This window comes from Charadrius vociferus, unplaced genomic scaffold (genome assembly GCF_000708025.1).
Source record: "Charadrius vociferus isolate BGI_N301 unplaced genomic scaffold, ASM70802v2 scaffold126, whole genome shotgun sequence".
NCBI classification, from domain to species: Eukaryota; Metazoa; Chordata; class Aves; order Charadriiformes; family Charadriidae; genus Charadrius; species Charadrius vociferus.
The window spans coordinates 1,611,040-1,632,090 of NW_009648894.1; the positions used below are offsets into that span (position 1 = coordinate 1,611,040).

Consider the following 21,051-nt stretch of genomic DNA (forward strand, 5'->3'; position numbering starts at 1 on the left):
ACTTGGATATCTTTGCAAAAAGAAGGAAAATGCTAGTGACTTTTTTCTCATTCCTTTACTGGATGTAGCAGCCATCTTTGAAAAGGTAACAAGAAAATCACTTTTGGGCCTCTGTAGCAAACAGAAGATAAATTAATTTTGAGACTGAAAAATATCTTCGAATTTAGAGGGGGGTTTGTCCATTCTTCTGTCTTTTTTGTGGGTTTGGGTGTGGGTTTGTTGGGATTTTTTTAACACTTCATATTTACAATCTGAGTTACTTTTGAAAATAATCTCATTCTGCCACAATCCTTTGAAATAGAAGAGACGTCTGTAAAATTTTGTAGATTAAGTCAAAACTAACCATTACCTTAAATTGGATTAAATATAGCTTTATCATTATAGCTACTAGACAGGTGCTTCCCAAGTGGGTAGGCTAACAATGTTGTTTTATAAAGTTTAGAATCTCAGAAATTTTTAGGCACTGACTATATACTACTTCTGCAATAATTCTTCCAACATTAATATTAGAGAGTAAAACCAGAATCTTTTCTCTTGAGTGAAGTTTTGCGGCCTTAATCCGGCAAAGTATTGACTCCCATAATATGTAAACAGTTATTAATATTATGCTTGTCGGCAGTCCCACCAACATCAGTGAAGAATCTGAAACAGGATAGAAATGTGATTCTTCCCTGCACTTTAGAGAAATGCTTGGAAAAACATCATAAATCAGTATGAGGGTTCACAGGATTATAGTGAAGCATGATAAAGTGCTTTACTGAACTAGAACTAGTGTTTTTCAGTATCTTCTAAAACTAAGCACTGTAGGACATCATGTATTTGACACAAGATTTTTCATATCTGATGTGTATATCCTTAAGATCATTCCTAAGAATTCATTTGAACATCTGTGTGAAAGGACTTAATTTCAATTTTTGATGTCTTGAGACATTAACTTTGAATGCATTTTTGATGGGACACAAAAGGGAAGGGGCTGATGGTCTTTGAAGATGGGCAGTGGAATTTCGAGCTTTTCCAAACTTACCATTAAATTTTTGTGGCGACCTAATGTTGACAATCTGGCAGCTGATGGGCTGCCTTCACTTGTGCTTACTTCTAGGGGCAGAAGGGGTCCCCAGTATGTATAGTGGCCCAGTCATTCCCTCCATGAGGGGGAAAGCTGGAACATGCGTGACACCCCTTCTACCAGTGCACTCAGTTTTGTTTTGTTTTTTTTTCCCAAGAGAAACCACGGTGCAGAAGGTCCAGAGGACAAGGTCAGTGACATGTAGTCAGGATGCAACTACTGGATGCCTAGACGAGAGATTTGGGAAATGTTCTCAGGTCCTACAGTGCCTACTCCTTTGATGGCAGTTGAGGAAGCAGAAATACAAACACAGGGAGGAATAAATTATCGTGTTTGGACTCAATTATCAAATAAGCCAATAAGTCTTGTTTGACATGAACTAATAACTCAAGAACTCAAATTAAATCTAAATTTCTCAGATTATTTTTTTTTTTAAATCGCAAGTTTTCTGAAAAATTGTGTTTGGTAGTTTCTCTTTTTTATGTACTTCTTGGGATATCATGGGAATATATTCATGTGTTCTTGAAAAAATCATCTTACTGTGAAAACTTATTGTGACATGATTGTTGGATGAAGATCTCTTGATAAAAAGGAGTTTTGTAGCAAGAAATTTTGACACAGATTGCACGCAATTTGTGGTTCTGTGGCTTGTTCTTTATCTGTAATTACATATGTTCCATCATATCATAAGGAATCAGTTACTTTTCTTGATTAAAAGTTATTATTTTCCTTTATTTATACATAGCATTAAAATGTAAGAGTACTTTACTTCAAAGATATGTAGTGAAATGCATATGACTTTCAATCCTGCATTTGCTTTCAGTAAGTTAAGACAAAAGTTCTGTTGGTTATTTGTACTATTAACCACTTGCGTGGTTGTTCTTTCCTCTTCAAACCAAATCACATGATTTCTTGCTAGGAATAATCGTAGCAAACGTAGTCAAAATAGCATGCTCCAACTACTAATAAAATCACTAACACAATTGACACTTCCTGTTGCAAACCTGAGATATTGTTTGGCTATATTACTAGGTAAATACATTAGAACTAATATCATTATTTCCCAGATATTCAGAAATCTTCACAATTTTGAATACCTCACAGTTTTTGTAATCAATTCCATTCCAGTTTAACCTATGCTTGTATGGAAATTAAGATTTTATTTTGCTAACGTTCAGTGGGAACTGGCTAGTGACAGAAAAGAGCATTACTCTAAAAATGGAACATTTGTACAGAACAGTATTACCCATTGCAATTCCTCTGTTAACACTTGTCATAATATTCCTTCACCCTTCAAAAACCTATTTTGTTCAGAATCTTCAGGGATCAATCCTTTTCTGTATACAGAGTGTCATTCTAATACATTTTATTTTTCTTGGAGGTTTTTTTTCCTCTTTTTTACGTAGAATACCTTTTGCTGCCTTTATAGATTTCATTGAGACTGGATCTCTAGAGTTCTGAAAACTGGAGAGATTGGGAACTATTTATCCTCATTCAAATAATAAATGAGATGTGAAATGAGCTTCATGGTAGATGAGTTCCCTCGAGGTTGTTTAATAATAGCTTATGAAGTTTGCAGAATTTCAGCTGGCAAATTAATTTAAGTGGTCAATGTTTAACCACAGCTGCAGAGAGACTAAGTTTTATACTGCAGCACTAACTCATAAATTGGTCCTATTTTCAGTTTTAAGTCTATACTTACCCCTCTGATAATTTTTCTGTGTTACTTACTGAGTTCATGCTATATGCCAAAGTGTCAGACTCCCCAGGTAAGTAAATAAATAAATAAATAAAATTAATTTGTGGGGGATATTTTAAGTAATACAATCACAATAGTCATCATAGCAATAAAGAGGTACTCTGAACTGCAGAACCTCTGCAGAACTGTGTCCTGCCACTTCTATCTTTGGGTATTTTTATGCCCTTAATAAAAATATTCCTTCTTGAGGTGCAGAAGTGCAACCTCCTCCAAGGAAAGGTTGGTGGAAGATGATACATAAGGATGGCCTCAGATCATGTGAATGTTGTGGCTGGGGAGATGGGCACAGGAAGTTATGGGGACAGAAGCCCCTCGACCTACTGGTTAACATCCATCAGAGCACAGCATAATCCTGCTGAAAAACCTGCTGAAAAATAGTGTAGTTCTGAGGGGGCTTGGGTTTGTCTTAGTAATAACTGTGTAAACTGAGTGAACAAACCCTTTGCCTCGTCATCTGAATTTTATTTATAAGTAACTAATTATGAGTGCTTAATCTTTCATGCTTTGAAAACAAAGTCAAAATTTTATTTAACTGCTGTGTGTTTGACAGTAAAAACTACACTGAAAGAAATTTTGTCATTTTGGAATAATATATTTTCTTGCATGGCATTTCCAAATAATAGATGTCTTGATTTGACCTGTTTCTAAGCATTTTTATGCTATTGGTACCAATACTGTAACATTGCCCTCATTTTAATCTAAACAGGAAACAAACGACTGGAGTATTATTGTAAAGAATATTTGAGGATAATTCTGAGGGAGAAATTAGAATCCCATACTGATGTGAGAGCAGTAGGAAATGATGCTGTCATTTACTGTTGTCATTCAAATTAGATACATTTTATGCTAAAATAATCCATCTTCAGCATATCCGTAGTAAGGAACATATAGTCACCTTCTTCTACCATATTCATTTATTTTGTCTAATGGACATAATCTATAAATGAAGCATAATCATTTTTATTTACTCTGGCAGTATCATCATCTGCTATCCACATTCAACTTCAGAGTAGCAGAAACAAATTTTTCAGCGTTAACATATTAAGATGGATATTATTCTTTTACAGCGTTAAGGCCATTCCTTGCACATTTTAAATTTTTTTCTCTCCTGTTACATGTTAATAAATTTAAAGTGTGACTTATAAAAGCTCTGCATATGTACCAGGTGAACAATGGTTCTTAATGTGTAGATGAATTCTCTTATTTCCTTGAAGCTACTGAGAACCTCATTTAATCCACAGTGCTGATTTCTAAAGCTGGAAATCCTTTACAGGACTTCATTTACTATGTGACACAAGAAATACTGAAATTTAAAATGTAAGCATATGTTTTTGAAACGGCATTTGGTGTGAGGACGTTTCCTAAATGTCAATGATATTTGATCAAACAAATTGAGACAACTATCTACACAGGAGTGCTTTGCATCTTTGAGTTCAGCGGGGTGCTTTATTACTTGTTGAAAATAAGCTTTCTTTGCAAATAAGTAAATCACAACAAAAGTATTAGAACTAATAGTACTGTGAAGCAGTATTTCACCTTCACTCCTTTGTAGGAATTGTCTAATTAACTGAGGAACAAACGGGGAAAAATATATTTGAAATTTTATGCAACAGTCTGGAATAATCTGGAAGATTGAATGTGCACATGTCTGTGTGTAAGATGTGACATAAGTATTTAAAGAAAATGTCAAAGAAAGAACTTTAGCATCTGAACCCCATTGGATCAGCAAAAGTATTTTTTTTTAAATGTATGGTTTGAGAAGGTTGTATTTTTTTATGAATAAGGATTTATAAGTTAGTTAAATTAAGAAAATTTGTACTAAATCTTTCCCTGATCACCCATTTGGATTTTTACCATTCAGAAACAGTCAGAAGAAGGGGCTTATTCATTCATTCAGAGAGTATTTTACAAATACTAACCTCTCCCATTCCTTGGCAGTAGACAATAATGAGAAAGTAAGAGTATACAGCATTGGCAACTCTAATAAAATAGTAGAATATATTTCTTTAAAAGGTTCCATAGCACATCTCTAACCTGCTTAATTGTTTTCATCACAGTGGGATTTGTATAAGGATATATAATTTATTCACATGAATGTTATTATAATTAATCATGATTAATGCTATTACAATAAGTACCAAAGGAGCTAATCATAATATGACACTTATGATAATGTCTTGCCATCATTTTATATCACAATGATGTTTCAGTGGATTTACATGATTGTGAAGCCAACCATTCTGTTATGGTTCACTGTGATTAATGTGACCACCAGTGAAAGCTGATAATAATTAGCCTCTTTCATAAAGTGTCACTATACAGAATATATCCTCTAGAATGAATTTAATCTCATTCTAAGTGTGAAACATGGTAAGTGACTCCTCTATCAATTGATATGAAATATTTAATGAGAAGTGGAAGTTTACTGTACACTGAAAAATGCTTTTGTAATTCTTGTTTCCCTAGATCTTGGTGAAAGGTATCGTAGGAGATGGTTTCACTGGAGACATTGGACTTGATGACATGTCTTTTCTAGGCTGTACTCTTTACAATGGTAAGAACAGAGTTGAAGTGTACATCTCGTAGCTGTGAGCTGATTCTTTGCTATCATTTGTACATATTGCTACCAGAAAAGCAAAAACCAGATCAAACTGTGACTCATGCTTGAGAAGGAAACCCAGACTTGTTTCCTTGCTTCTCAGACCCGCATATCCAGGCATCAGGGCAAAATAGTTTCTGCTGTGCAGTTACAGTCCAAAAGACTCTCAGTAAGAAGCGTGCAGCTTCCCAACTCTTTAAGATCCTGATTCCTAGAAGGAAAAAGAAACATAACTGTGTGTAAACAAACTGAACTTTAATTCAGCAAACTCAGTTTGATACAGCATTTCGTCTCCCCCCAGTAATTCTTAATATTTTTACTGCTCTAGTTGTTCTTATGTTACAGCACACAAACCATTCAGATGATAGAGCAGCCTGTCCTCAGAAGCCATTGCTACTCAGGGTAGTACAATGTCTACAGAGTCGTAAAATATTATGTCCCAAAATGCATGTGCTTCAAGACACCAGATTCCAGACCTGTCACTTCATCACAGAAGGGATTTTAAGAGGACTAGCGTTAGCTGCAGCAGGCGTTATAGTGTTCTATATGGTGTGACAGTTGATGTACAGTCGTAATAGGGCTGTAGAACAACAAACAATTTAGAATAGTATCTGGATATTAGTATCCTAGCACTAACTCTCAAAAACCCTAGTGCAGATGTATTTTATTCTGCTACTCCAAAAATTTATTGTAGATATAATTAGGACTACCAAATAAGAATAATTATAATAACAATTAGGAATATCAAGAGTATATGGCATGTTCCTTCTGCAGATAATTATCTCACATTTTACCAAGTTCATACAATGTACAACATTTATTATAACATTTTGAATGTAAAGTTTTTTGTGAATACTCAGTTGATGTAGAATGCCTGGTATTTGAGGAAGAAAACCTTAAAAGAACTAATCAGAAAATCCCTACATGTTTACAAACAAGGTATGAAAAGAAGTTTTAAAAATAAACAAGACGGCAGTTGTAAAGTACAAAGGGTTAGAGTTTCAAAATTTCAAATATGAGGAAAAAAAGCTCATTTTGTGTGGAAAAATGAAACAAAAATACTCAAGTATATTTGGGTCAGAGTTGAATAAGAAACAGTTTTGAGTTCTGTACATTTTTAAAATGCTTCAGAGCAATTTTTGAGATTCTCCAGGGTCCTGCCTCTATTTTACTTCCTCCACACCATAATAAAATCCCAGCAACCAAAAAAGAGTCAAAGAAATTGTGGGAATAGTCTGCAAAATAGTCAATAGCTATGGCATATTTCACCTTACCTAATGCAAGCTGGATCAGGGAAAAAAAACAGGACTCCCACGTCCCTGCACCCTAGAATTAAGCGCTAGCTGCCCAGTTGCTCTTGTTCCACTTCAAATAACCAAATACTGACCAGGGAGAGATGAGTTTGACAGCTTGATGTTAAAGTCCCTCATAAGTAATATTAAAGATGTCAAAACTTAAGCATACTGCTTTGATGCATCATTTGAATGTCCTAAGCAAAGGCTATTCAGTGATGCTTACTCTGGACAAAATGGTATTTTATAAATTATAGAAAAACAATTATTTCAAGAGAGGCAGAGGATCAGATTCTCCATTCTTTTCAGGTGTCGTGAAGGTTATGTTACTTCAAAATTTCTTCTCCTGTTCCAGTGGATTAGGAACAGAGACTTGAACATGGCACTTAAAATTAAAAAATTCTGACCAGTAAGGTCCTTGCTATTATTATGAGTTGTACATACACTTATTATATCATGCAATTATTCCTTCAAAAAGTTCCTTCCCTTAAGTCTTTTGTTTGAGTCTTAGGATATTATGGGAGTATCATACGTTTGATTAGAATATAATTCATTTAATGCCATAAATGTGCTTTCTACTCTATGAAATAGAAATAGCTCCTGCTCATGGAGATTTTATTATCAGTCTTAGTGCTCCAGGCCTTAGAGGGAAAAAAAAAATTCGTCGCTGTCCCAGACATATTTTATATAAAAAGTCTTCCCATGTACTTTTTAATTAACTCAGGTGCATTGCTCAGGTGCATTGTGCACTACAGCTAATAATTTCACTAATGATTAAATTTAAAGGAGTTATATGATGAAAATTCCTTTTATGGACAATAATAGCAAGGGTTTTCAAGAAATGAGAGTAAGACTGAAGAAAGGTGCATCATAAAGAATAGGAGGAAAGGCAAAGACAATTGATTTGAAAGAAACAGTAATGAGTTTGAATGAAACGTAAAGGAAGTGGTGTAACAAGATGACGACCTCAAAATAATTTTTCTAATGAGAAAAAAATACTTTTTTCAGGGATGAAATTACAAGGTAAGAAGGTTACATAGTAATTTCCACAGTTAATTGCAGTAATCAATGTGTTTAAAAAAAAGCCATTATCATCAGAATAATCTGTTGGCCTTGGTTCACAGGGAGATTAAGATTTTGTCATTGTTCTGTCAATCTCCGTGGCATTAGTTTTTTGAAATGACTCTCTGAGTTAATTCAAATCTGAAAGACACATAAGAGGTGTAAATAAATTCCTGCAAATGTTGAGGATCATATGCGGTTGGCTAGCATGACCAACCTAGTGCTTTCCATTGAGGAAATGTTCAATTTAGTTCATGCTCGGCAGAATTTAAATCATTCAACTTGGCTGCGCAGGCGTGTTTCCAGTAAAGCTATATCCTTGACAAAGGGTGGGAGTGGCAAGGGGAGAAATCCTTACAAATCTAGAATGCCTTGGTCTCATCGCTCCCTGTTTTGTTGGTTTGTTTTTCAAAGGAAACTTGCCAACAATCTCTACAACTACTTCAGGAACTTCAGTTCCTGCCACGCTCCCGATGAACAACTGCACAGAAAAAGAGTTTGTCTGTAGAGCCTCTGGCCATTGCATCCAGATGATCCAGAAGTGTGATTTTAGACCCGATTGCTCTGATAAGTCTGATGAATCAGCTTGTGGTGAGTGTACTACATCTTGTACTTTGCTGCCTTATTGGTTTGTGGCTATTAAAAACATTGTTCTAACTACTCTGTATTTAACTTGCAATTTGGAATTAGACCACAGATGCTATTTTTAATGTGTTTTTTCCCAGAAAAATAATATTTTGTTCTTAATGTGGGAATCTGACCTGTTATACTCTTTCTGCCTTCTAATGGACTGATTCAGACTTGGTATTCCAATTCAACTTACTACTGAAATGAGGGGTGGCAAAGGGAAGGGAGCCTCACTTCTCCAATGATTGGTAGCTATACATGACAACTTTTTAAAGTGAGCATAGCTTCTCAAATTAAATGACCTATGACATATCTAAATTTTTCAAATGCTCACCAGTCCAAACCGTAAGAGTGTGTAACTTTTCAGACTCATGTTTGGGGTGCATGTCTGGGAGGCTTGGGTCCACCTCTTACCTACTTCAATGAATATGGGGGTTTGGGTTTTTTTTTTTAATAGAAAGTATTTTCATCAGCCTTAATGATTGTGAAATTCAGCCTACACCACACAGAAGTTAGTTCCAGCCTGTAAACTCCTAGAGATGATCAGATGGGAACATTGGAACTGGGACAAAGGACAGGGTCACCACATGTTGTCCAGAGAGGTCTAAGACATTTGTTGACTGCTTCTGAGTTGCAGCAGTTCACACTGTAGCATTTTAGAAGAAACCGTCAATGACTTTGTTTTGCCTTAAAGCACAGTACTCAAAAATACTGCTATATTGAAGCTGATTAATGAGGGGGGCAGACATCTAGAGACAGTAACCTCATCAGCTTCGCAAGCTAAACTGTTCTCACTGAAGATAAAAACTCTGTATTCATTGCACATTGTGTAGGGATCTCGGTCACTTCTCTCAGGGCTGAGGGCTCAATGAGGAAAAGTAACATTAGACTCCCTCTGTCTATTTCTTATGTGGGAATAACTCTGGAAGAAATGAATCTGATATATAAATATCACTGAGTAATTTCTGATAGCGTGAAAAAAAACACCAGCCATTGAAATTCTGCCCTGAAAAAGAAATGCAGAGCCCTTTAGATAGAACTTTTTTTTTTCCCCTCAGAAATTTACGTTATCTTACAAAACCTTCTTTCCTTCTGAGAGAGATAAATACTGTGGAGAATACACCTTTACATATTTGCTCCGTCTGAAGTCTCCCATCATTGCAGCAATGATAGCAATTTATCACTTGAATGACAATGCTGGAATAGGAGTTAAACATGTCCTGACTGAGGGCAGAAATATGTTCTCAGGAAGGTGTTATCTTTCTCAGAGTCATTTGAAGCATAATGTTTATAAAACACATTAAAAAGGGGGAAATAAGCACTTAATGCTATGCCACTCATGATTCTCAGGAAACGTCACAAATTTTTATATGGGCAACTCATGAGATCACACTGGCTGTGGTTTTCTTCATTACTGGAGATATACAAACTATAAATCAAAACTCACTCCTGCTTTAGTCTACTATTTTTAACCTCCAAGGAAGGAAGCATGTGGCATATTCTCCTAAAGCACTGTGATTTCTTGATATAGATGTTACTTCAGCTATGCCATCATTTGATCTTCATGGGTTAAAATAAATTCTCATTTCCCTTCACACTTCTCACAGTAGTCACTTAGATTTGAGTATAATAATTTGTTTCAAAGTTCTGGAGAGTTACAAGACTCACGTTGGATCACCTGGACAAAGTTTCTGCAAATATTCAGGAAGGTGTATTGGAGAATAAATATTCATAACAGAAATGGAAAATAAGTGGATTTCTTTACCCTAAAAATTTTTAAAGGGGGATGCATTGTGATGGAGGGACGGTAGCAAGCTCACTTCTCTTGCCCAGTTGTGCAAGAATCAAAAACTGAGGCACAGGCAGATGCATATTTATTTAGTAGGATAACAATTCAGTATTTGACACCAATACCAAATACCTGCGTTATTATGTAGCTCTCAGGTATTGTGGTGACTGCTTGAATTACTGATTAGGATTTTCAGAGTTTGGTAATGGACTTTGTACACAATGCGCAATGAGTTGTTAATGTCATCAGCCTACAGGACTGAAGAAAGAACCATGCAGCAGCTGGCAGATTCATAGCTGACAAATTTTACATGCATTTCAGTGTATGTCATACACCAGATTATTAGAATGGTATGAAAGCTGGCCAGAACACATATAAGGCAGATACTGAGGTGCAAAAGAATTGGTTTATTCCCAAAATTAGAATTTGCCTAATAGAAAAGAACATAGAAAATATAATTGATATTTTATCTATAGAGGGAAAACGATGCATGTTAATATTGTGTAAATATTCATGGAAACTGTAAATTGAATCCTTTTTATTTCCATGTTGTTTACTTTAACATAACATCAATTAATGATTTCCAATTTTTATCTAAACCCGAAGTATTCACTGTTTATCTCTAAAGTTATGGAAGTCTGCACCTTTGAGGATAAAAACCAGTGTGGATGGTATCAACCAGCCTTGGAACAGATGTCAGGAAATTATTCCATCTATACCACAAACATATTCAGATGGGAACTTGGAAGAGGGGCAAATCTCTACCCTGAGCAAGAAAAACACTGCCCATCAATTGACCATACTATGTGAGTACAATTTTTCAGATACTTATATCTTTCTTGGACTGTGTGAATTTAGCCACATATGGATTGTCAGGAGGAAAAACTTCGCAGTTCACCATATTGAAGCAGTTTAGTGGTTTATTAATTGCATGTAATTAACTGACAATCAGTGAAGCAGGTATGCAAGATCAATAGCATTAATACAACAGATGAATCGAAGTACGAAATGTTAATAAACAGGTATAAATTTCTAAACACCCTTCTGTAAGTAATTCCCAAAAGTTTCACTACCTCCCTATCCAGAGAAACATGTGTATGCTCCCTCTCCCAGAGGACATGTGGGGTACAAGTGTGTTCCTCCTTACAGGAAAACAAGTTTGGAGGCATGGCTGCTCCAGCTTTATGTGTACACATGCTGCCGCCTACAATCTGTTAATACATATACCATAAGAAATCAGCCCTCCTTGTAGCACCCCAAACTGCCAGCGCACCAGCTCGATGCAGGCTCTTTGCAGCATCCAGTGGCGACGCTGCTCTGTCTGGTATATGCAATGGTTGTGGCACCAGCAAGATGACCTCTGGCATGTCAAAACCCGGTTTGGGCTGCTGCTGTTTCCAATCCATAATCTCTCCTCACTATTACAAATTTTCATCCTACTTTTATACTCCTTTTCAAGCTGACTTCTCCTTTGTTTGAAAGCTGTAGTTGCAATTCACTGGCTACTGTTTAATTTAGTTGATGGTGGTCATCATCTTGGTTGGTTTTGGGCAAATACCTTCTCAGACCATCTTTATTCACACAGGTAGTGTATGCCCACTTTTCTACCTTACTAGCTAGTGTCATCCCAGCAGTTTTGCCGAAGGGTGGGCAGTACAAGTTACCCCAACAATGGGCTTTGTGAATTGTGTTGTCATTTAATAATTAACCAATGCAGTTCAAAACGACTGTAGTTAGAGTTATATTCAGTTTATGTGGCATTTTACCATTTTTCTGATAGATGATGTCACTTCATAGTAAAACGAAAAATATTTCTGTTCTCTCAGTGAGGATTTCTAAATTATTTTTGGATTCTAGGGAGATTGTTTATGATACTTACTAACCTCCTCCAAAAGACATTCCTTAATTTGTCTCAAGGAACAAAATTTAGCTTTTTTTCCATGGAGGTTTGGGGTTTTTTTTAAAAAAGAAGGAACGTGATTTAAAAAATACATTAATGCCAATTATATTCCAGTAAAAAATAACAGCTAAGATTTATTGAAAGCAAATCCCTACAGGTGAATAGCAAATGTACTAAGTACAAACAACTTTCAGTGCCATACAACTTCAATTTATCTAATAAGGAAATTTCTGTGCGGCATCATTCTTCTGAACAGAAAAACGCTTGCCTAGTTCTAGTGACAGGCATGTTTACTTTCTCTGACAATAGTCCACAGAGTGTAAAAATGGAGTTTAAATTAAAAGCACTCCAACAGAGTCTTTGCTACATTGCTACTAGTTTAAAATGAGATTATATTACATTTACTTAACTTGAGAGTATTTCTATTGCTATAAAAGGATTAGCTCAATATATTAGTTTCACTACGTACTTCATTAAAATCACTGTATATTTTTACAAAAAAAAAAACCCACAACGCCAACACAAAAAGTCCTCATTCAACAATAGCAAAAAAAGAATTACAGTGCTACCTAATTGTTTCAAAGTCTTTATATATATGTAGGAAGTGTATTGTAAAAAAAAGCAACTATTTATGTTAAATTGGCTGTCAAATCATTCATTGACAGCTATTTAATTGTTATACATTAGCCAATACCAGCACTGTATGTGTACTTAGTAAATCCTCTCACAGCCTTTCCATTACGTATTTGCATTGGCACAGTGATACCTGAAATTGTATTCCTGTTTTTCAACGTATTTTCAGGATTTAATGCAACTAACTGTATATTGAAAAGGACCGATGAAAAGAGAAAGTAAATGATCCATAGAGATTGCAGTTTTCAGGTAACACTGCAATGTATTGCTGTTGTGATGTTTCACATGAGATGTAATTTGGTTGTACTGTTTCCCCGTTCCTTTTGTTTATTGGCCTGTAGAAGAGAACAGGAGCATGATGCTCCCAAATTACAGCAGGAGATGCAGAGCAGCCGTTTTGTTGAATTAAAAACCTGCAATGTTTTGGTTTATTTTCTCATCCATTTTCCCAAATTTCCATAGAGTTAGATGAGAGGAGCTGTAATACTGTAATCCTGTGTGTTTGCTAATTAAAATAAAACATACAGGACCATCCTGATGCAAGAGTGGGTGATAGTGCAGCCTACAATGGGTTCTTTCAGCAGAAATAGCTGTGAATATTTGAGATTCAAACCATCTGCTTCCCACAGAATATGTATTTAGGCTAGCCACATGTAGGCTGCCGAATTGTAAGGTGGAGGTGTGAGTCTTGGAAGCTGTAATTACATTAATTAAGTGAAAGTAATGACTTCAGAAATGGAGGACAGAACAGCTTGTATGTGTGTATATAAGCCCAAGGCTGGAGGAACAGAAGCCGTTATGGGAGTCTGCTATGGCAGCCTGACAGTCCTTGGCTGGAGCTGAAGAAAGGCTGGCACATGTTTTGTAAAGGACTATGCGACATTGGCATCGTGCGCTGACAAGACCATTATGCGTATATGAACGTAGAGCTCTCATGGCATGTTTCTACACTTAGCAAACAGGAATTCTCTATTGCAGTTAGGTGTCTGAATGCTATAACAATGAAAGCATCAATTCTTGTAGGCTTAAACAAGTGTACAGAATAGACACCAGCAAATGCATAACTCCATAAATTTATTTCCATTTTAGAGAAACTGGTTAGTGATGTAGCAAATTCTTTGACATTATTAATGATATTTGGGTACAACCGTTATTTGAAAACTTTGTAGGCACTTAATTGATATGATAATTCATACCCGAATCTGTCATGAAAACTAATGAATCAAAACAAAAAAGGATGTGGAACTAAAATTCTAAGCCCACACGATAATCATTGCTGTGTAAATAGCTCCCTTGATAACCATATGTTTAACACATCTGTCTTGCTTTTGTGTCTGCTTTTCAATCACTATCAGACTTTAGCACAGGAAAAAATAGTTAAATTAAAGGCTTTAAGTAATATACATAAGCCCAGCAACTTTTTCAGCAGTCAAGAAACGTTTTAAAAATCAGTCTAAGAGCTTCAAAGTAGGTAAAAAAAAAATATAATCCCACAGGACACTACTCATGAAACATTGGAAAGAAGAAAGTTGAATTTAACTTCTTGAAGGCACTTCTTATTTTCTTACTGCATTTCACTTAGCTGATATAACCAAAACCCAAAACTATTTCTGTTATGTTGCATGTACAAATCACCCTTCTTCTGTGCCATTGAGCCTGACAGCAAAGAGATAATAAAAAGAGCATTATAATCTACATTGAAATGCATTTTTGAGTACATGGTAAATACTAGGTAGTAGTCTCCAAAATAGTTAAGTCCAGTTAAGGGCTTGTGTAAAGGATTCAGAGACCTGATCAGCTATGACCTGGAAAGTGTTGCGCAAGGAATGTCGAGACAATCTTATATACACAAAGCTTTCTTTGGAGCATCCGTAGCTGGATATATTGACTCTAAAGGTAAGATTTTCTCTTTGTAAAAAAGAAAAGGAGACAGAGGGAAAACTGTCTCCAGTGGCCAGACAGGAAGAGAAGCAACAGGGTGTTTCACAAATGACGATCTTCTGCAGTACAACATATTTCCCCAATAACTCCTTTTCCATAGCAGCTATATAGTTTTCATCAGGACTGAAATGTCTCAGGATTTGCCTGGTACAAGGGCATGAAAGAACACATAGGAACAACAACGGGAAAATCACTGCTGCAACAGCCTCCTAGTGCCTAGATGGAAGGGTGCAAAGTTGGAAGTCAAAAGCAAACTGTAGAGCTGCAAATGGGAGGATGAGAGGAGCCAAGGCCACCTTTCCTCCAGCCGCTGCCGTAGCTGCCCTTTGTGCTACCAAAGAGGCAGCTGGAGCCCTCAGTCCTCCTGACGCTCTCAGCACAGGCAGCTACTTCCTTGACCGTTGTAGGAGAGCTTTTTTGAAGTTGCCTTGTCTTCCAGCTAGCTTCATGCCAGTACTTAATTCTTTGTTCCAGCCACCTTCTTGATTCCAGTCGTGCTTTTTATCCAAAAGCAAACCTTTTAAAATCCTTTTTCCAACACTGGGATAGCGTTGTCCATGTAATGTTTAGATATAGCCCTTGGGACACTAATAGTCTATATGCAGATAACTCATTCAAAGGCTAGGAGACAATTTCTTCACTTGGATTATCCTTTGTGTGTCTCAAAAGTGCATGTACTCTTCTTACATGGAGATGATATCTTCTGTAGAGTGACTTGCTATGCAGAAGTTGCGGGAAGATGCTTACAGTTAGCCCAGCAGATAGTTGAAAACACATTTTCTTATAAAAGTGATTCAGCCAAATATTTTTCTAATAACAGAAATTTAGCCTTTCTATCTACCCAGGAAAATCAAAGTAATGTATTTTTATTTTTATATTTATATGACTAGAAATAGTTAAAGACTTGTTGAAAGTCTTGACTAGGTCATTCACAAAAAAAATAAAAATTTCTGTGACAATTTACTCTATAGTATATTTTTGTTTAATTAGGAATTTTTCAGAGAATAATAATTCAGATAATCAAGGTTCAGAAAACAGGTTTTCCTCTGCAGCCTTTTTTGAACAAGGTGCAGCTTAATATATGCTGTTTTTCTAAGTGGTTGTGAAATATGGACTAATTTGACTTAGTACGTCATTAAAGTATTAACAAAACAGCACAGGTAATCAAATGCTTTACTGTGCATGCCAGTAAATATTCAGGGTGATGATAACACAAGAAACAAGACTATAGATATTAGACATTTGATGCTAAGTAAAAATGTAGTTACTGAGTTTTCTACAGTAACATAAAATTTTATACTAATCTGTAATGCAGAAAACTGCTAATTTAAAGTAATGGCCATTGCGATTAGAAATGTTGGTGGCTTTTTCACCTCGAGCTTGGTTATTTGAGAAGGAACTCATTCCTCTTGTTTCCTTTTGCCTTCAACCACACAAAATTTATGGAGATATGCCAGAATGCTAATGAGATGTGGCAGGTTCAGATGAGCCATGGAAACACCATCAATTAATCTCAACACTGGATCAGTTAGAAGCCATCAGACTAAAATCTCCAATGGAGAAAATCCAACTAACAGCCACTGACTGTTGTGTTATGAGCAAAACATGAAAACTTTCATCTCTGATGCCATTTGCTTTGTGTGGATGTTGGTATGCTGCAAATGCTTTTAAGTACCATTGGTAAATCTTGAGAGAATTTGAACAGATATTTTTTGAGAACAATGATGCAGACAGAACAAAGAAAAAAAAAAGGGGGGGGATTAGATTGGTTAATAACATATAATCTGTGCTCTACTGTTCAACTATAAAGGCTTATTTGTTTGCAGTTAAGTTTATTAGGCTTTAGTTTTCAATATCAGCTGTTCTGTAATTTTAGCCTTCTGCTATTTTAAGGTAGCCTCAAACCAACGATACAGTTCCTGTTCTTAAAGGACGCAGCACTTTACGTAGTTCTAAAGACACATCTGTGCAGTTTTAAAAGATGTGCCTGCAGCTCAGAGGGTTTAGAGATTTGCAAAATTTGCAAATGCACAATCCATACAGGAAGGCACAACTGCATTTACAGGAGTGTGCAGTGATCATGTTTTGTCTGAGCAAGAAATCTAATGGTTTTTTAAACAGTTGTTGCTACTTCCAAAATGTTGTTCTGCTCAGCTAGTGAGAGAAGGAAAATGGGATTCGACATACTTTGTCAGATTTGTGGTTCGTTCAGTACTGTGCACTTTCCTCTGATTACAAACTGTGGCTCAGCACTGCAGTTCAGGTGTGATTAGAACTGGTGTGGATATGCCTACTCCAGCCCAATTTTAGCTACCACTGATTCTGATTGCCATAATGTGGGAGTATGATATTCAGCAAGGTGCACAAAAATTATCCTGCAGTGCTAAGCAAGGACTTGGGTGGTTGCCCCTCACTTATCCCTACCCTGCTGTGATTACACTATATCACTAAACAATCTAAAGCACTGAATTTATGCTAATGTGCACCAATTTTCCAGTCTGTTCTCCAAGCAACTCTGCATAGCCATTTGTATTCTTTTCCCCATAGCTGAATAATACTGCCAGATGAATCTACAAGAAGTAATTAAGAATAATTTATAAAATTCTGTTTTCTTCTGTAAAGCCTTCTTCAGAATATACTCTGGATGGTTTAGATCTGATTTCTTCTTTGCATTTCTTTATCAAAACTCTTATAGAGGAGTTTTCTGCTTCTCTTGAACTTTTAGCAAGTGATGTATTAACAGGATACAAAGAGCAATGGAGTTACCATACACCTTTTTTCTCTATGAATTTCTTTAAAAACAAATCTCTATGTTTTTATCGTGTAATCCAAACCTCTACTTTGCAGAGACAATCCCAAAAGCAGCTTAAATGTGTTTATAATATATGGAATGATTTTTAAAAGACTGATGGACATTAACAAAGCTGTCTGAATTATTCCACACAAAAGGATAAAAAAAAGCTCTGAATAAGAAACCCCTCCCTGAAGGCACAAACCAAGTCTCATTGCAATACACCACAAGAAATGCTTAAATATACCAATTCTGTATTTATCATTTTATATGGATGGGTGTCTGAAGAGTCTGACATATTTCCCTACCATATATTTATGTTGAACTTGCTGTCTCATTCTGTTTAGGCTGTGCTAACTACTATACCTTAAATAGAAATTGCCTGAAGACACTGAAATTAATGACAATGCATTTAAATGAGCCTTTTAGACTTGGAGAGCACAGATGATACCTGAGAGCACTATAGTTAGTTATACTCACACAGAAATGGAGGAAAAGTATGGGCTTTATGTGATGCTTTTACACTCCATAGGTCTGTTCTTAATAGTATTACGTACTTTAGAAAAATGTGTGTGTCTATCTATTGATCTTGCTTGAGAACTCTATCAAAGTGAAGTGAAACACACAGCATTAAATCTTGTAGGCTCCACAGCCGTCTCTAAGAAGGCGCTTATACTATTCTTGGATAATGGAAAGAAATTACTATAGAACAGAAAGTACCATTGACAATGGAAAATGAAAGGAAGAGGATATTTCAACCTACCTACTAACATTTGACTTGTATGAAATGAATAAGGCATCAGTAGGGGAAGAAATGTTTTGGAAACATCAAAAGGGCTCATTTTCACAAGTTTACAAGGAATATTGGCAGAATAAAATGGGACGAATTTATCACAAGGAGTATTAGAGGAAGTTGGACATTACATTTCACAAATTTCATATATTACACATATTTAGTAGGATGCACCTTAGATGAATCAAAGATTTGTTCAATAACAATCTCAAAATGAATTTATTAATGCTAAGTTACGAAGTAGTGTAAGTTTTTCCAGCGAAGTCCTCAAGGAATTGATTCTTGCTCCATTACTGTTAATAGTTTAAATGAACTAGAGAAGAGTTTATTTAGCATGTTACAGTGTATCTACCTGTCGCAGGCTCTGGTGGGTATTGTGCTTCTATATGTGCAGTTCTTGTGATTCTTGAGTTGAATGGCCGTAGATTTCATTAGAATAAAGACTTGAGGGCATCTAGCAAAATGAGGTAAAAATAAACGACAAAAAGTGATTTAATTTTTACATATTTATAGAATTATTAATTTGCATGCTTTAATTCCCCTCCCCAACTTTAAAAGCACTTTCTTAGAATATCTAATATTTCCTGTGGTTGCACCCAGTTAAAAAAAAAAAAAAGAAAAAAAAAGAGGATTACAGTCTGAGAAGAATCCCACTGTAACATTGTGCATAATGCTTTTCCACCCTCCTCTTGTCCCTTTAGAACTGGGACCATAAATTCAACTTTGAATATCAGGTGACCCCACCAGCACTTATGAAAAATGAGCCACCTGCAGTAATGAAGTCTGGATTCTTATCAGACTGCAGGTTAATATCATCTTTTGACTTTGTCATAATCCATTTCTTGGTGTCTGCTTATGTCATTAGTGGCAAAGTTCAGATGAATGTGTGTGGAAAAATAATCTGGAATTGCACACAGCCATCACAGTAGTAGAGATAATACACATTAGTATCACGTGAAGCAACATGCTCATTGAAAACTACACACTAAAGACTGTACATTTAATATTTTTATAAGAGAAATCTCTGTACTGTGTGTTCAATGAAACTGAAAAAAATATGGTAATTTCTTTTTGGAAAAAAAATGTTTGAGGTTAAAAAGTGCTGAAAAAGTAATTCTAAGTTTTGCACCATCCTCTTGGAGACCAAAAGAATTCATATTACTCGTGTGTTCAACTTGAATATGTAGTCATGAAATACTAATTACTTTTAAGAATAAGCTAATGGTCAGAAATTATTTACAGGATGATGTCAAATAACTAGTCCATTTCAAGTAATCATAACTTAATCAAACCTTATTTTGTACAAAGAAACAATACTCAAACAAAGAAACAAATACTCAAAGTATTTTTTTGCTCTGTATATTTTGATGGCAGAGCATGGGATTAATCTCATAATGAAAATAGATTAAACTGTGGAGAATTTAATTATTGTGTGTGGGTAAAACTTTGCCGGCACATTTTCTTTCTGGAATTCATATTTATTATGTAAAACAAGGCCTCAAAGTGTACGCAAGGCTTTATGTGGTATGCTTGTATCATGGTCAAAGAGAGCAGGTTTCTTTTGGAAAATTGTCTCGGAGTGTGATAATAAATATAACACACTTTGATTTAGTGCAAGAATTCCTTCTCACATTTAATGCGATTTTCTTTGGAGCACATTTCTAATCTCAGTATCCAGTTACACGTCTCAGTATGTCACTAATGCTTTGCTGTATTAAGCACCTCAGTTTCTGTACAGTTTGAATTATCCATTGAAGCTCAACCCTGTATCCATGTGCCAAAGTTTAGATGCTCAAGATAGAAAATTTTATCTCTAGCACTTTGCAAAGAACTGGGTCTGTTGACATCCAGCAATTTACAGCCAGTTGTAAACACAGTGTAAACACAGCTGGAGGATGGCTTCTGCAATAGGAAATAGCTCTATTATACCCTTTCTTAAAGCAGTATTCCAAAAAATTTACATCTACTTTGTTATGGCATGATAATCATAATACTTTTTTTGGTTCTGAGTTTATTACACGTTAATATGAAATGTTAATGGGGGTGGAAGGTTGTTAGACAAAAAATACGTTTAAAATCATAGTAAAAGATCTTACTCTTTTTAGAATGACCACTGCTTGAAATTCAGTTTATCACATATTGCTATAAGTGAAGATCTGCATTCCTGATCACAGTTTGCTTTCAATTCCCTTTTAATTGTTTACAGAAATGCTTAAATTTAATTGAAGAAAAAACTTCCTTTGTTTGTCTTTCTAGTTGTTAAATACAGATTTGAGTTACTGACTATTTAAATGGTTGGAAGTGTTCAGTGGAGAAATCTTTCTCTGATACATAGTAGAATTAATTAGGTTATCGGAGTTTTTGTTGTCCTTTAAGATTACTGAAAGTTACACATTTTATGACGTTTTAATTTTGCATATAGATTCTTTTTCTGCAATAATAACCTCACAGCTGCAATCCTTTATTCAAGGAAAGAACCCTGTTGAAGCCAATGACTATATTATGTGTAAGTCACTGCAAGACAGGGGCTGTGAAAGATCTGTTCATATGTTATGATCCATAATAAGCCATCCTATATTATCTACAGAAGGATAAGTAGTCAAACTATTGGTGGTGCAGACACTGAATATCTAGCAAATACAGATACTAAAGAAGCAAGGTAATTTTTTCTCATTCTCCTCCTTTCTGCTCACAAGACTTCTAACGCTTCCTAGAGAAGTGTGCTCTGCCGCATTTCTTTCAGATTCACAGTCATTATACATCTTGAGTAAAACCCTGGCCACTGTCCACAGACTACCT

At 35.6% G+C, this 21,051-nt stretch overlaps 1 protein-coding gene across 1 annotated transcript in view; it reads left to right on the forward strand.

Moving 5' to 3' along the window:
- Positions 1-21,051, forward strand: part of MALRD1 (MAM and LDL receptor class A domain containing 1) — a 268,564-nt gene that overhangs the window by 75,043 nt on the left and 172,470 nt on the right. The window contains exons 18-20 of the mRNA XM_009887147.1: positions 5,292-5,379; positions 8,193-8,369; positions 10,823-11,000. Coding sequence (XP_009885449.1) covers positions 5,292-5,379; positions 8,193-8,369; positions 10,823-11,000 — 443 coding nt within the window. The remainder of the gene's footprint in view (positions 1-5,291; positions 5,380-8,192; positions 8,370-10,822; positions 11,001-21,051) is intronic.